The following is a 12,510-nucleotide window of genomic DNA, read 5'->3' as shown; positions in this document are numbered from 1 at the left end:
ATCCTGCCTGCCTCCTAAGGCCTGACTCTCCGTTCGCCCTCTGGCCTGCCTTGGACTCTGACCTCACAGTATCTGACTTGGCCTGACTCCCAACTCCTGTTCCGACCTCTAGGTTTGACTGTCCTCATCCCGGTCGTGACAGGACCTCATCCTGAAAGTAATCTTTCCCAAACCCCCTCTTCTGGCCTTCAGACAACCCCCAACCTCTCCAAGCTCATCAGCAGAAGCAAGCTCTCCACAGATCAAGACACACCAACTCAAAGGGGCACCAGATCCTGCCAGAACAACAGATGCAAAACCTGCTGACATATCTCCACTGCTACAATGAACAATACCCCCCACAACAACCTTTCAAGAGCCATGGGTCCTATACATGCCTGTGTTAACATGTGGTGTACCTCCTCCAGTGCACGAAATGCCACAATAACAACTATGTGGGTGAAACCAGATAATCACTATGCTCTCAAATGGACTCACACAGAAAAATGATAAAAGACAAAAACACCATATCACCCATGGGTGAATCCATTTAATAAAATGGTCACTCCATATCTGACCTCTCAGTCCTCATCCTCAAAGGAAACCCGTGTGACACCTTCAAATGATGAGCTTGGGAGCTTAAATTGATAACTTTGCTAGACACCAAAAATCATGGACTCAATAGAGATTCATTACATGAATCTGTAACACGTTAACTCTCCTTTGTCCTATGACTGCAGAGGTATTAATTGTCCACATCATTTTGAATGGTTTCTTGCAACATGTGTTACCTCCATATATTTAACAATCGGTTCCACTTTGTATTCAGCTGTGACACTGAAAAAGCACTGTGGATCTTGAAAGCTTGTCTCTTTCACCAACAGAAGTTGGTCCAATAAAAGATATTACTTCCTCCACCTTGTCTCTCTACCTTTTAAAAATTGGTTGCTTTAGTTGTGCTGATTTTGAAGCTTGTTGTTAATATACGAGGCTTCTGTTGCCTGTTTGCATTGCAGAATTAGATTGCTCTGTGTGTTTGTTTCATGCAGATCTTTTTTGATGAAGAGTACATACACATTTTCAAAAACTAATTGAAACATCTGAAAGTACAAAGTGACACAGAGCAGGCACCAGCGACAGTGTTGACAGTACAAATTCAGAACACCTCATCAATTTCCTCTAAGAACAAAAAGAAACCCATAGAACAGTGCTGGATTAGCTGCAACAGCTGAACCTCATCTTCTATAATTAAAAAAACACCAGTGAGGCGCTACTGCTCTTTCAGTTATCTTAGGAGGAAAATCCACCAGAAATCTGACAAGCAGTACAAGAAATATATCCGCATCTACCTATCCCCTACTCCAGTATCAAACTAGCTCTCACAGCTCGGCTCTGGCTAAGCAAATACAGTCAAAGCATCTCTATTTTTTGTTACCTTTAACATGAAAAATAGAGATGCATGACATTTCTCCTCCGATATCTCTGGTTATCAACTAAGCAACCAAAACATACTGACAGAAGAAGATTTCAGATGCACAAGAGCAATCCATGTTGACAGTGGAGCGACAGATAGTGCTGTCGGTAAGGGGATGTGTTGTCTCAGTTGCCACGGAACTCACTGTGACATAGCAGCTTGCTAAAATCCAATGTACAGGTTTTTTTTAAAATGTGCTTTTCCTTTTATGCTAGCTGGTTAGATCTCTAGAAGGGACTGGGAGGCATCTGCAGGATGCTCCTGGTGATGCCACAAGACACTCAATTTTCTGCTGAGCTTCTCAGTCATAGAAGTCAGAGACAGGAAAGACCCATTAGCTCATTTCATCCTTCCTCCGCGGCTAGGGGAAGATGGCTCCTTGCAGTTTGTGCTCCAGCTCTTCCCTGCTGCTAGAACTTTGCACCACAGGTCAGTTTGGCTTTATGGCATGAGTCACAAGTTATTTTCTTCTTGGCTAATGGAGATGAATGGAGAGCAGATGTGCTCTGCAAGAGATGTTCCTTCCTCCCTCTGCACCCCACGGGCGAGGGCCACTGAAGTACGATCTCTCCGTTCAGAGGTAGCAGAGAGGTCTGTCATCCAAGGACGTTCAAAAGCAGCTCTCCACAGGCTCACGGAACAAGCTTCCCCCCATGACAGGTCTATTAATCAAATCTCTTGAGGAGCCAACACCACTGATTCCCTTCCCCACTGGAGTGGAGCTAACCCCCCTGCTCTTCTTTGTCATGATTTGTTGCATCTTTTACTGACACCTCATAATGCGTACTTCCTCCCAGTCTCCACATCCCAGGAGCTCTTGGGCCTGCGTTACTACATTACTGAGGCTACCCATAATGCTTTTCACCAGTGTCCAAATGTTTATTCCTGTGCTTGTCTGTTTTATCCTCTTGCCATTTTCTCTAATGCTCCTCTGGGAGGGTCAACCAGGCAGGATGGCTCTTACGTGTTTGGGAAGAAATAATTCATCCTTCAAGCCTTAATCCTCCAGAAATACATCATATGCTTTGGGAGGATTTTGCAGGAAAGGTTAACAGTGGATCTCCGAGGTGACACATAACAGAATTTCATTGAAATAAAAGTTGATAAACTGACTTGGATGATGCATAAAATGAGCCACGGCATCAGAATATGCCTTTAGTCTGATGGCCGGGTCCTATTACTCACGTATTGGCCTGAGGCTAATAAGGACCAGGAGCTTTTTAATCCCTGAGGCAGGAAACTAGCGAGCGTTGTGCAGACAACATGATCAAAGAGCAAAGATGTACTTAGTGTCACTCTGAGGCTCCCGCAGTCCCCTGACTGATCCAGTTCAGATGGAAGCGCTAAACTCTGTCATCGCTGGGGTGAAGCATTACAGAACTGCAGGCAGCCTAAGCAAAGAGCTAGGGTGGGGGTGCTGCAGAGTGGCATACGGTACACTCTGGAAGTGCACAAGTCACGCAGTTAAAGGTTGTGCTTCTGTGATCAGGCCACTGAGCACCAGGACTGAGGCCAAAGACTCCACACTTACCTCTGTATAACTACATCGCTCGGGGGTGTGAAAAACCCACACCCTTGAGCGACGCAGTTATACCGACCGTAACCCCCGTCCCCTCCCCCGTGTAGACAGTGAGCTTCCCCCGCCAACATAGCTACTGCCTCTCAGGGAGGTGGAGTAACTAAGCCAATGTGAGAGCTTTCTCCTGTCGGCTTAGAGTGTCTTTGTCAAAGCGGTACAGCGGCAAGGCTGTATCAGTGCAGCTCTGCCAGTGCAGCGTGTGTAGCGTAGACCTGCCCTGAGAGCAGAAGACTCCTGAGTCCAACTCTCAGCTCTGCTAGTGGCGACCTTTGGCAAGTCACTGGAAAGGGGTTCATAAAAATTGAGCTTGTGCCGTTTGTAGCTTCTGTTGATTTACAAGGAGGCCAGGAAGAGGTTTGGGGGGGAGGGATGGTTGGTTGGGGGTGGGGGAGTGTTATTACTTGCTTTTTGCCTTAAAAAAGAAGAGAGTTCTTGCTGAGTGGCGAGAAGAATCGGAAAGAGCTGGGAAGCACCAGTAAGGACTCTTTCGTCTTGGGCTATCAGCCACATGCTAAGAGAAGCGAAAGCAGAGTAATCAGAGCAATGTTTCCATTCCCCTTTAAATACTCTCTTGTGTAACAGAGAAGTTGACGAAAGGGGAAATCAAAGACATGGCAAGTCAGTGCTTGATTAAACAGGGAGAGAACAGGATGCATTGACAAATGGGCTCACTTAGGGAAGCAGCTGCAATATGCTTGTTGGAAAGGACGGAGTTGTGACACTGGACTGGGACTCAGGAGATCTGGGTTGAGTTCCCAGCTCTGGCATCGACTCCCTCGGTCTATTTAGGTTGTAAGTAGCTCTTCAGTGCAGGGACTGTCTACTGTTCTGTGTGTTTGTACGGTGCCTGGCACAATGGGGCCTTGATCTTAGGTGGACCTTAGACACTACAGTAATAAATGTAACAATCTTGGTGTTCATGAAATTACAAACCAATGAATAAGAAAAGAATAAGCACACAGCAATATGGTCTTCCCAACCCCCGCCTCTAAGGCGCCTCTCCAAATTCCCACACCCACAGCACAGTCCCTTATGAGGGAACGTCTCCAAAAACACAATCTTTCATAAACATCTCTACAATAAACATTATTGATAATAATAAGCACACAGACAGCTTCTGAGGGCACACTGAAAGACACAAAGGTATATTCTTTGGAGCAATCCTGCTTATTTACAGAGAAAGGACAAAGTCCTGTCCTCCTGAACACAACAGAAACAAACACCAGCAGGCCGTTTCCTTATTTGCAATATTCACATCTACTCCTGTCAGTTCTGTGCCCCAAGAAGCTCTGTTTCTGCTCCCTCTCCGGGCCATGCTCACAACTCCATTTCTCCTTGACTGCTGGCTTTCTCCCACACACACAGCTTGCCAAACAATCCCCTTGCCCCTCATCAGCAGTGTCATCCAAACCATTATCCTGGGCCTTGTCTTCTGTTGTTTCTAGTTATCACTACATAAAGGAGTATAATTGCTCCTTCCATTGAGCCAGAAAGGAGGACACTTAGCATACCCACAGGCTTTAATCATGTCTATGATTGTCTGTAGAGCAAGAATGCATTGCCGGGAGCCATTAACATCTTCCAGCATAACAGTACTTTCTCACAATACCTTGTGAGTCCTTTATCTCTGCTATTTCAAGATGAGAAGGCCTGTTCCCTACATGACACTTATGTTGTGTTTTTCTCTCTCTTTCCTGGCAGAACAAATGACTATATAACCGTTGATCACAGAACATCCTGATCATCCTATTTCTTTGCTATTACCTGTGGGCTTCCCGAGAGAGAAACGTGGAGGAGGGACACCTGAAGAAAACAAGGAATTGCAGCACTGAGACGAGGAGACAGGGGGAGGATGGGGTGAGTGGACATGCTGGTTTCTGGGGAAGCAGAGACACATTGTGAACGGTTTATGTAGTGGTTAGCATTCAGCATTGTATTGCACATTAATACACTCAGTAAACACGGTGGCTGCAGTGATATTCTACATCCAGTAATGATCAGGTCATAAGCCACATGAATAACAGAGCCCGATTCTGCCCTCATTTACTGGGATATCTAATCTCAGTAATCCATTCCAGTGCTTCACCATCCTCCTAGTGAAAAAGTTTTTCCTAATATCCAACCTAAACCTCTCCCACTGCAACTTGAGACCATTATTCCTTGTTCTGTCATCTGTTCTCCTTGTACCACTGAGAACAGTCTAGATCATTCCTCTTTGGAAACCCCTTTCAGTTAGTTGAAAGCAGCTATCAAATCCCCCATCAGTCTTCTCTTCTGCAGACTAAACAATCCCAGTTCCCTCAGCCTCTCCTCATAAGTCATGTGTTCCAGCCCCCTAATCATTTTTGTTGCCCTCCGCTGGACTCTCTCCAATTTTTCCACATCCTTCTTGTAGTGTGGGGCCCAAAACTGGACACAGTACTCCAGATGAGGCCTCACCAATGTCGAATAGAGGGGAATGATCACATCCCTCAATCTGCTGGAAATGCCCCTACTTATACAGCCCAAAATGCCATTAGCCTTCTTGGCAACAAGGGCACACTGTTGATTCATATCCAGCTTCTCGTCCACTGTAACCCCTAGGTCCTTTTCTGCATAAAGGATCTGTACATTCCCTGTACCAGGGAGGCAGCTAAACCTGGTGCCAGTGGGGCTGAAGCCTAACCCCCTTATAGGGCCAGCCTGCCTGTGACAGGCTGGAAGGGAGCATGGGAAGAGCGCCTCCACTGCCTTCTCCCTTGGAGCGCCTCCTCCCTCACTCTATGGGGAGAAGGGAGTGGGATGGGGCAGGGGAGCAGCCCCTTAGAGCTCCCCCAGTCTCCAGGCAGATATCTGCACCGAGCAGTGATTCCTGCTTTACACCTGCAGCTCCCCGGAGGAGGGGGCTGCTTTGGCAGAGGACCTCATGGCAGCCCATAGCCCTAAAGGGATGGGAAGAGGAGGCAGACCCCCACCCCAGGGCTAACGCTTCCTCTCCTCTTGGCTCTGCTCCCTCAAACCTGTGGTCCCTGCGAGGACCATTAACCAGACACAGTGGGAGGTTCCTTGCACACTTTCCTGGGTCCTGCCTCCCCCGGCCGTGGAGGTTGCTACAGTCTGGCTCAGGGCAGAATGGTGCAGAGAGAAGGAGGGCGGGCGCGTGGGTGAAGCGCTGAGCTGCCACTGACACCTGTGTGACCACGGGCAAGTCACTGGGGCCCAGGTTTCTAAAGGTGTTTAGGTGTAGCTCCACGTTGCAGGGACTAGGTGGATTGGATGGCTGAATCCCTCTCACTGAGGCTTAGTCTCCTAAGTCACTTTTGAAAATGGGACTTAGCTGTCTAAATCACATAGGCCTTGCAATGCATAACACCTGAATACCTTTAAAAATATGGTTCTCTCTATGCCTCAGCTCCCATATGTACAACAGGGATAACAGCACTGCCCTGCCTCAGGGGGGCTGAAAGGATAAATCCAGGAATGGCTGTGAGGTGCTCAGATGCTACCATGAGGCAGTCATAGAACCCAGACAGGTAGGCCCAGATCCTCAAAGGGATTTAGGTGCCAAGCTCCTATTGAAATCCTCAAAAGGAATTAGGCACCTGAATCCCTTGGAGCAGGGGTCCCGAACGTGGCGCCCACGTACTGGCCGGGGGATGAGCATCCGCGGAAATGCCGCTGACAAGCAGCGCCATCCAGAGGCGTCACCGCTCTGGATGATGCTGTTTGTCGGCAGTATTTCGGCGGCGACACCTGTTGACGTTGCTGCTTGTCGGCGGCATTTCGGCGGATGCTTGTCCGCCGCCACGGTCCTCCATTGCTCGTCGGTTGGGGACCACTGCCTTGGAGGATCTGGCCTGTAGAGTTTGATTTCTGATCACTAGGACACACCCATCCCCACAGTGGGTCAATCAGAGCCTTAAGGAACCGCACTAGCATGAGCTGCCTCATTTATACATCTCTCTCAGGTACAAAAAATGAAACCAAACAACCTTCTTCGTTCCCCTCTATACCTGTGCATGGACATTCTAAGAGACTAGAGAATCATATTGCCCATTCCCTTAGCCAGTACTCATGGCAGGACCAAATATTATCTAGACCATTCCTGACAGGCGTTTGTCTAACCTGCTCTTAAAAATCTCCAGTGATGGAGATTCCACAACTTCCCTAGGCAATTTATTCCAGAGCTTAACCACCCAGACAGTTAGGGAGTTTTTCCTAATGTCCAACCTAAACCTCCCTTGCTGCAATTTAAGCCCATTGCTTCATGTTCTATCCTCAGAGGTTAAGAAAAACAATTTTTCTTCCTCCTCCTTGCAACAACCTTTTACATACTTGAAAACTATTATGTCCCCTCTCAGTCTTCTCTTTTCCAGACTAAACAAACCCAATTTTTTCAATCTTTCCTCATAGGTCATGTTTTCTAGACCTTTAATCATTTTTGTTGCTCTTCTCTGGACTCTCTCCAATTTGTCTACATCCTTCCTGAAATGTGGCACCCAGAACTGGACACAGTACTCCAGTTGAGGCCTAATCAGAGCGGAGTAGAGCGGAAGAATTACTTCTCATGTCTTGCTTACAACACTCCTGCTAATTCATCCCAGAATGATGTTTGCTTTTTTTGCAAGTGTTACACTGTTGACTCATATTTAGCTTGTGATCCACTATGACCCCCAGATCCCTTTCTGCAGTACTCCTTCCGAGGCAGTCATTTTCCATTTTGTATGTATGCAACTGATTGTTCCATCCTAAGTGGAGTACTTTGTATTTGTCCTTATTGAATTTCATCTCATTTACTTCAGACCATTTCTCCAGTTTGTCCAGATCATTTTGAATTTTAATCCGATCCTCCAAAGCACTTGCAACCCCTCCCAGCTTGGTATCATCCGCAAACTTTATAAGTGTATTCTCTATGCCATTATCTAAATCATGTATGAAGATATTGAACAGAACCGGACCCAGAACTGATCCCTGCGGGACCCCACTCGTTATGCCCTTCCAGCCTGACTGAACCACTGATAACTACTCTCTGGGAATGGTTTTCCAACCAGTTTTGCATCCACCTTATAGTAGCTCCATCTAGGTTGCATTTCCCTAGTTTGTTTATGAGAAGGTCATGTGAGACAGTATCAAAAGCTTTACTAAAGTCAAGATATACCACGTCTACCGCTTCCCCCCATCCAGAAGGCTTGTTACCCTGTCAAAGAAAGCTATCGGGTTGGTTTGACATTTTTTTTTTTTTTTTTACAAATCCATGCTCACTGTCACTTATCACCTTATTATCTTCTAGATGTTTGCAAACTGATTGCTTAGTTATTTGCTCCATTATCTTTCTGGGTACAGAAGATAAGCTGACTGATCTGTAATTCCCTGGGTTGTCCTTATTTCCCTTTTTTATAGATGGGCACTGTATTTGCCCTTTTCCAGGGCAGTGAAATTAATAATAATGCAATTATTGAACTCCAAAAAAACAGAACCCTATCTACGATCTACAGTAACAGCAGGTATTTCTAAGGTGTCTGTTGCCATGATATCTAAGCAACACTGTTGCGAGCACCCGCCATTGGATTCAGCAGGAAGGTGAAATAAACCTCTCCAAAACGCTCTAGTTGCAGCAGTCAATGGACTAGCTAGAGATTGCATAGCCCAATTAGACCATACAGTCCACCTCCCAGGGACACAGCTGTCTCCCTTCTGGTGTTTGTGGCTTCTGGATGCCCTGGAGGCACAGCTGCTATTGCACTGTCAGTATCAGCACTGAGCCACTTCAGTAACCTGTCTCTCCTTATGTTAACAGGTTTCCCTCTGTGCCTGGGCATACAATGGCGATTCTACCCATGTGAGAGCTCTCTAATGTGAGTACCCAGCAGCAGGCTTCTGCTGTCTGTGGTCTGGACTTTGACTATCATCAAAGTGATCTGCCAGCTCCCCCCTCGTCTCCCCGTAAAGGCCAGTGTGTTAGACCATCCATGTACATTTGCTATGACATACATCAGTGTTGATGAGAGACAGGAACACTGCCGGGTGATTTTGAGCTGCCAGAATAATCAGCTGTATGCACAACATGGCCTAAAGGATTTTTCAATTAGCAGCATGCATCCACTAAAGAACTTAGACACTCAGATTCTTGCTGGGGACTTCAACCATGTAGACTCATGTTGCATAGACAAGACAACCTTCGCCAGTGCTGCAGAAACCCGGCTGTATCGGAGCGTGGAGAATCTACACTGGGCGACAGCTGCAGACTCCAGTCTGTATTCTCACTGCCGGAGCATGGACAATGAGCTCCTTTTCCACTATAAAGGTGCCAGTTACTGGTCCGAAGGCTCTGCAGAGAGCGCCCCAGCACAGAGCACTGCAGACGCTTGCAAGCATCTGCCCCTCCACCCCAAGCAAACGTCACCATCTGCGCGAAACGTTCCCCTTCCTCCTTTTGCCAAAGTGCCTCAGTGGCTTTTCCCTTCCACGGAGGAGAGAGCCCTACACGGGGATGCCAAAAAAGAACTGAAGGAGAAGCTTAGGATTCACAGCGCCAAGGCGGCGGTGGACCCCTGCAAGCCCGTGCGTCCCCAAGCGCCTTTGACCGACCGGGTGGCGAGGGAGTTCTCAGAATGCCGGATGTGCCAGCAGTACAAAAACGGGTGCGCTGTACACTGCTGTGCGGTGTTTGTGGAACACACTCCCCTCAGTCATGGCCCCGTAGCAGCGCTGGGGAGACAAAGGCCATGTTTTGCATGCAGGATAACCAGTCCGGAAGACATCAAGGAGGAAGCTCGGAGGAGGTTGCAGCTGAGAAGACAGAACAGCTCTCCGAGCCTGACTCTCCATCATGCCAGGGAAAACCAAGAGATAGTCAAATCCAGAACCACTGGATCCCTGAAGGGTTGTGATGGGGACACTGATGCCAAAGGGCCGGCAGAGCTGAGCAGAAAAGAACACTATAAAGGGAGGCTCTACATCCCTACCTTTGAGGAGTTCAAGAGAATGAGAAGCAAGGAGATGCGTTTATCTGCGGGTACCAATGGGCCAACAAAGTGCCTGAGTGAGGGGTCTCTGACAAGTCAGACTCTAGAAAGGGAAAGCAGTAAGAACATCTGCTCAGCTGTGCCACGAGAAGCCCTGGAGGCCAAACTCCCCAGCGATTCCACAGCAACAGCGGACGACTACGATGATGTGTTTCATGAAAGCCACATCGCTGCCGGCTCTGGCCATTATCAAGACATTCCAGCTGCGTGGGGCAGCTTCAGTTTGGTCAGCACAGCTGGGGCTACCCAGTGCCTGCTGAAAGACAGTACCTACCAGCTGTCAAGTGCAGATAGGTCCCCGGTCCCTATTTGCTCTAGCCCGATTCCAAGGTCGCCTTTGCAGGCAATAGCAATCCACAGGGAGGGGGAGGAGGTCTGCAGTGATGAGCAGCAGGGATTAGACTCAAGACAACTGAGTGGAGTCCTTCACTTAGCTGGGCAGGCACTGGCTTCTGAAGCCCATTCTTCTTGCTGTCCATCGCTGCTGTTAGAAGCCACAGACCTATCCAGCTATGGAGCTAAGCTACAAAAAATGAAGGATGAATTCATAGGCTCAGCACTGGATCTTATTAAGAAAAGGTAACATACTCTATTGGGACCCTGAAAGCAGTCCTGGTTTGAGGGGTCTACGTCTTCCTCCCAATATGTACGTGTCACTCCCATTGGCATCGGTACTCTGCAGTTATACAGAGCCTTTCAGCTTAGGATCTCAGAGTTCCAAAACCTAACCAATAGAAATGGCTTTTTATAGTTGTATTATCACAGCACCTAGGAACCCTAGTCATGGATCGGACCCCCATGTTTCCACTATTTTTTTAATTCTAATGGAAGTAGATGTTTGACACAAACATTCCCCTTTAGCATTTGCAACCCAAACATTGCACCATCCTGCTAGTACCCGAGAACCTGGAGAGGAAATTGACTAGAAACTGATCAACAGAACATTTTAAGGGACTTGTCTATTTTGATCCTTCAAGCTGACTGAATGAAGCCCAGAAAGCACAAAGAATGAACAGTAGATTGGAATTTTAAAAATATAAGGTGCTAAGAAAACAAAGAGGAACTTATATTTTAAAAAAACCTGAGTTTTAAAGTGACGGGGATTCTTTTACTGGGATTTCTCCTGGGGAACCAACCTAGCCAAATACTACCAAGTAATAGTAGTAATGAATGGTAAAGGCTGTTGCTTAATCTGGATAGTGTTAGAAACATTTCCCTTTGGCTAGAACCAAGGAGTGCTGTTTAACTCCAATTTACAGCTTTGAGTGTAATTCCATATGATTTCCATTCAAATTGGCCTAAGATTTGTTTCTAATTCAGCCCAAACTTCGCTCCAGAGGCTTATGACTCTGTAGGAATCTAGCTGGAGTTTCAGGCTTGTAACAATACCCAAACTCACCACCATGGGCTGTGGGTGAAGCTTCCCCTGGGGAGGCTAGCTCCCTGTCCCGCCTCTTCTGCCTGTGGGCCCACCCACACTGCAGCCTCGCTCTGCCCCAGGGCCCAGCCCTGCCCCCTCCGCCCCCCCACCGCTTGCAGCATCCTTCCTCACTCCCCCACCTGGTGCGAGACGGGGCGGGAAGAGGCGAGGGCCACGACAGCCCTGGTGTCTGGTGGCAGGGCGGCGGCAGACCTAGCTACCCACTTTGATTTCCTCGTCTCCTAAGATGACACAACAGATACACTTGGGACATGCTCTTGCTCCCATTGCAGAGAGCGAGGCCCAGATGGCATTTAGGCTCCTAACATCCATTGAAATCAAAGTTAGGAGCTTAAATACCTCTGTGGATTTGGACTGTCCTTGGCTCCAACGGGAGCAGGAGTGGGCCTTTAATAAAGTTATGCTGATGAACACATTGGTGAGAACTGTGTATCTCCTGGCTTTGTTAACTGCCCACAGTTACAGTTCTACCAAGCAATTTTGTCTTGTATTATTAATTCCCTCCCTGGTAGCCTGCAATTATTTACTTTATTTGATTTATGACTTTGGGATGATGGAATCCTTTAAGTGCCTCATGAATCATTTAATCCATCTGGCTCACATAAGAGTCCCTGCTGGGAAGAGACACACTGGTCTACCAGTGGAAATCCAACACAGGCTTTTAAACATAAGTTGCAGTTTCTGAGCTGTCTAAACGATGTGGGATCACTGTCCAGGGCCAGGACACGTAAGGAACTGGGGACTCTCATACTGTTCAGCTTTGAATTTGGGAGGATGAGAAGGAAATGAGGACGTCTGTGTAATGAAATAGGAACTGATTGGACAGGAAAGGGCTTGTGGGGCAAGTGCTACTAGGGGAGATGGTTAAGGAGAAAGACACTCCAGGATAAAAGATTTTCTGGGTGACATAAGGATGGTAGATGAAAGAGCTGTTGTCCTGGGCAAAGAAAACTAAGGCCAACAAGATCAGGGGAAGTGTGAAAAGATGAAAAGCAGGCAGAAAAGCCCGTCCAGCTGGAAGAAGAGAGGAAGG

At 47.5% G+C, this 12,510-nt stretch overlaps 1 protein-coding gene and 1 long non-coding RNA gene across 4 annotated transcripts in view; one reads left to right on the top strand and one right to left on the bottom strand.

Annotated features, from left to right (window-relative positions):
- Nucleotides 1-12,510, top strand: part of LOC123343351 — a 90,730-nt gene that overhangs the window by 60,117 nt on the left and 18,103 nt on the right. For 2 of the 3 annotated variants that reach the window (XM_044978426.1, XM_044978425.1), the window contains exons 2-3: nt 4,734-4,889; nt 8,809-10,615. In XM_044978426.1, the coding sequence (XP_044834361.1) occupies nt 8,994-10,615 (1,622 nt within the window). In that variant the 5' untranslated portion in view covers nt 4,734-4,889; nt 8,809-8,993. Of the gene's footprint in view, nt 1-1,685; nt 1,883-4,733; nt 4,890-8,808; nt 10,616-12,510 lie in introns of those variants that run through there. The other variant, XM_044978424.1, reaches the window with a different exon arrangement.
- Nucleotides 1-12,510, bottom strand: part of LOC123343353 — a 33,267-nt gene that overhangs the window by 15,560 nt on the left and 5,197 nt on the right. The window lies entirely within an intron of this gene.

Source organism: Mauremys mutica, chromosome 10 (assembly GCF_020497125.1).
Source record: "Mauremys mutica isolate MM-2020 ecotype Southern chromosome 10, ASM2049712v1, whole genome shotgun sequence".
In the NCBI taxonomy this organism is placed as follows: Eukaryota; Metazoa; Chordata; order Testudines; family Geoemydidae; genus Mauremys; species Mauremys mutica.
The sequence above is the reverse complement of the archived record's forward strand: the minus strand, read 5'-3'. Positions and strand labels throughout refer to the sequence as shown.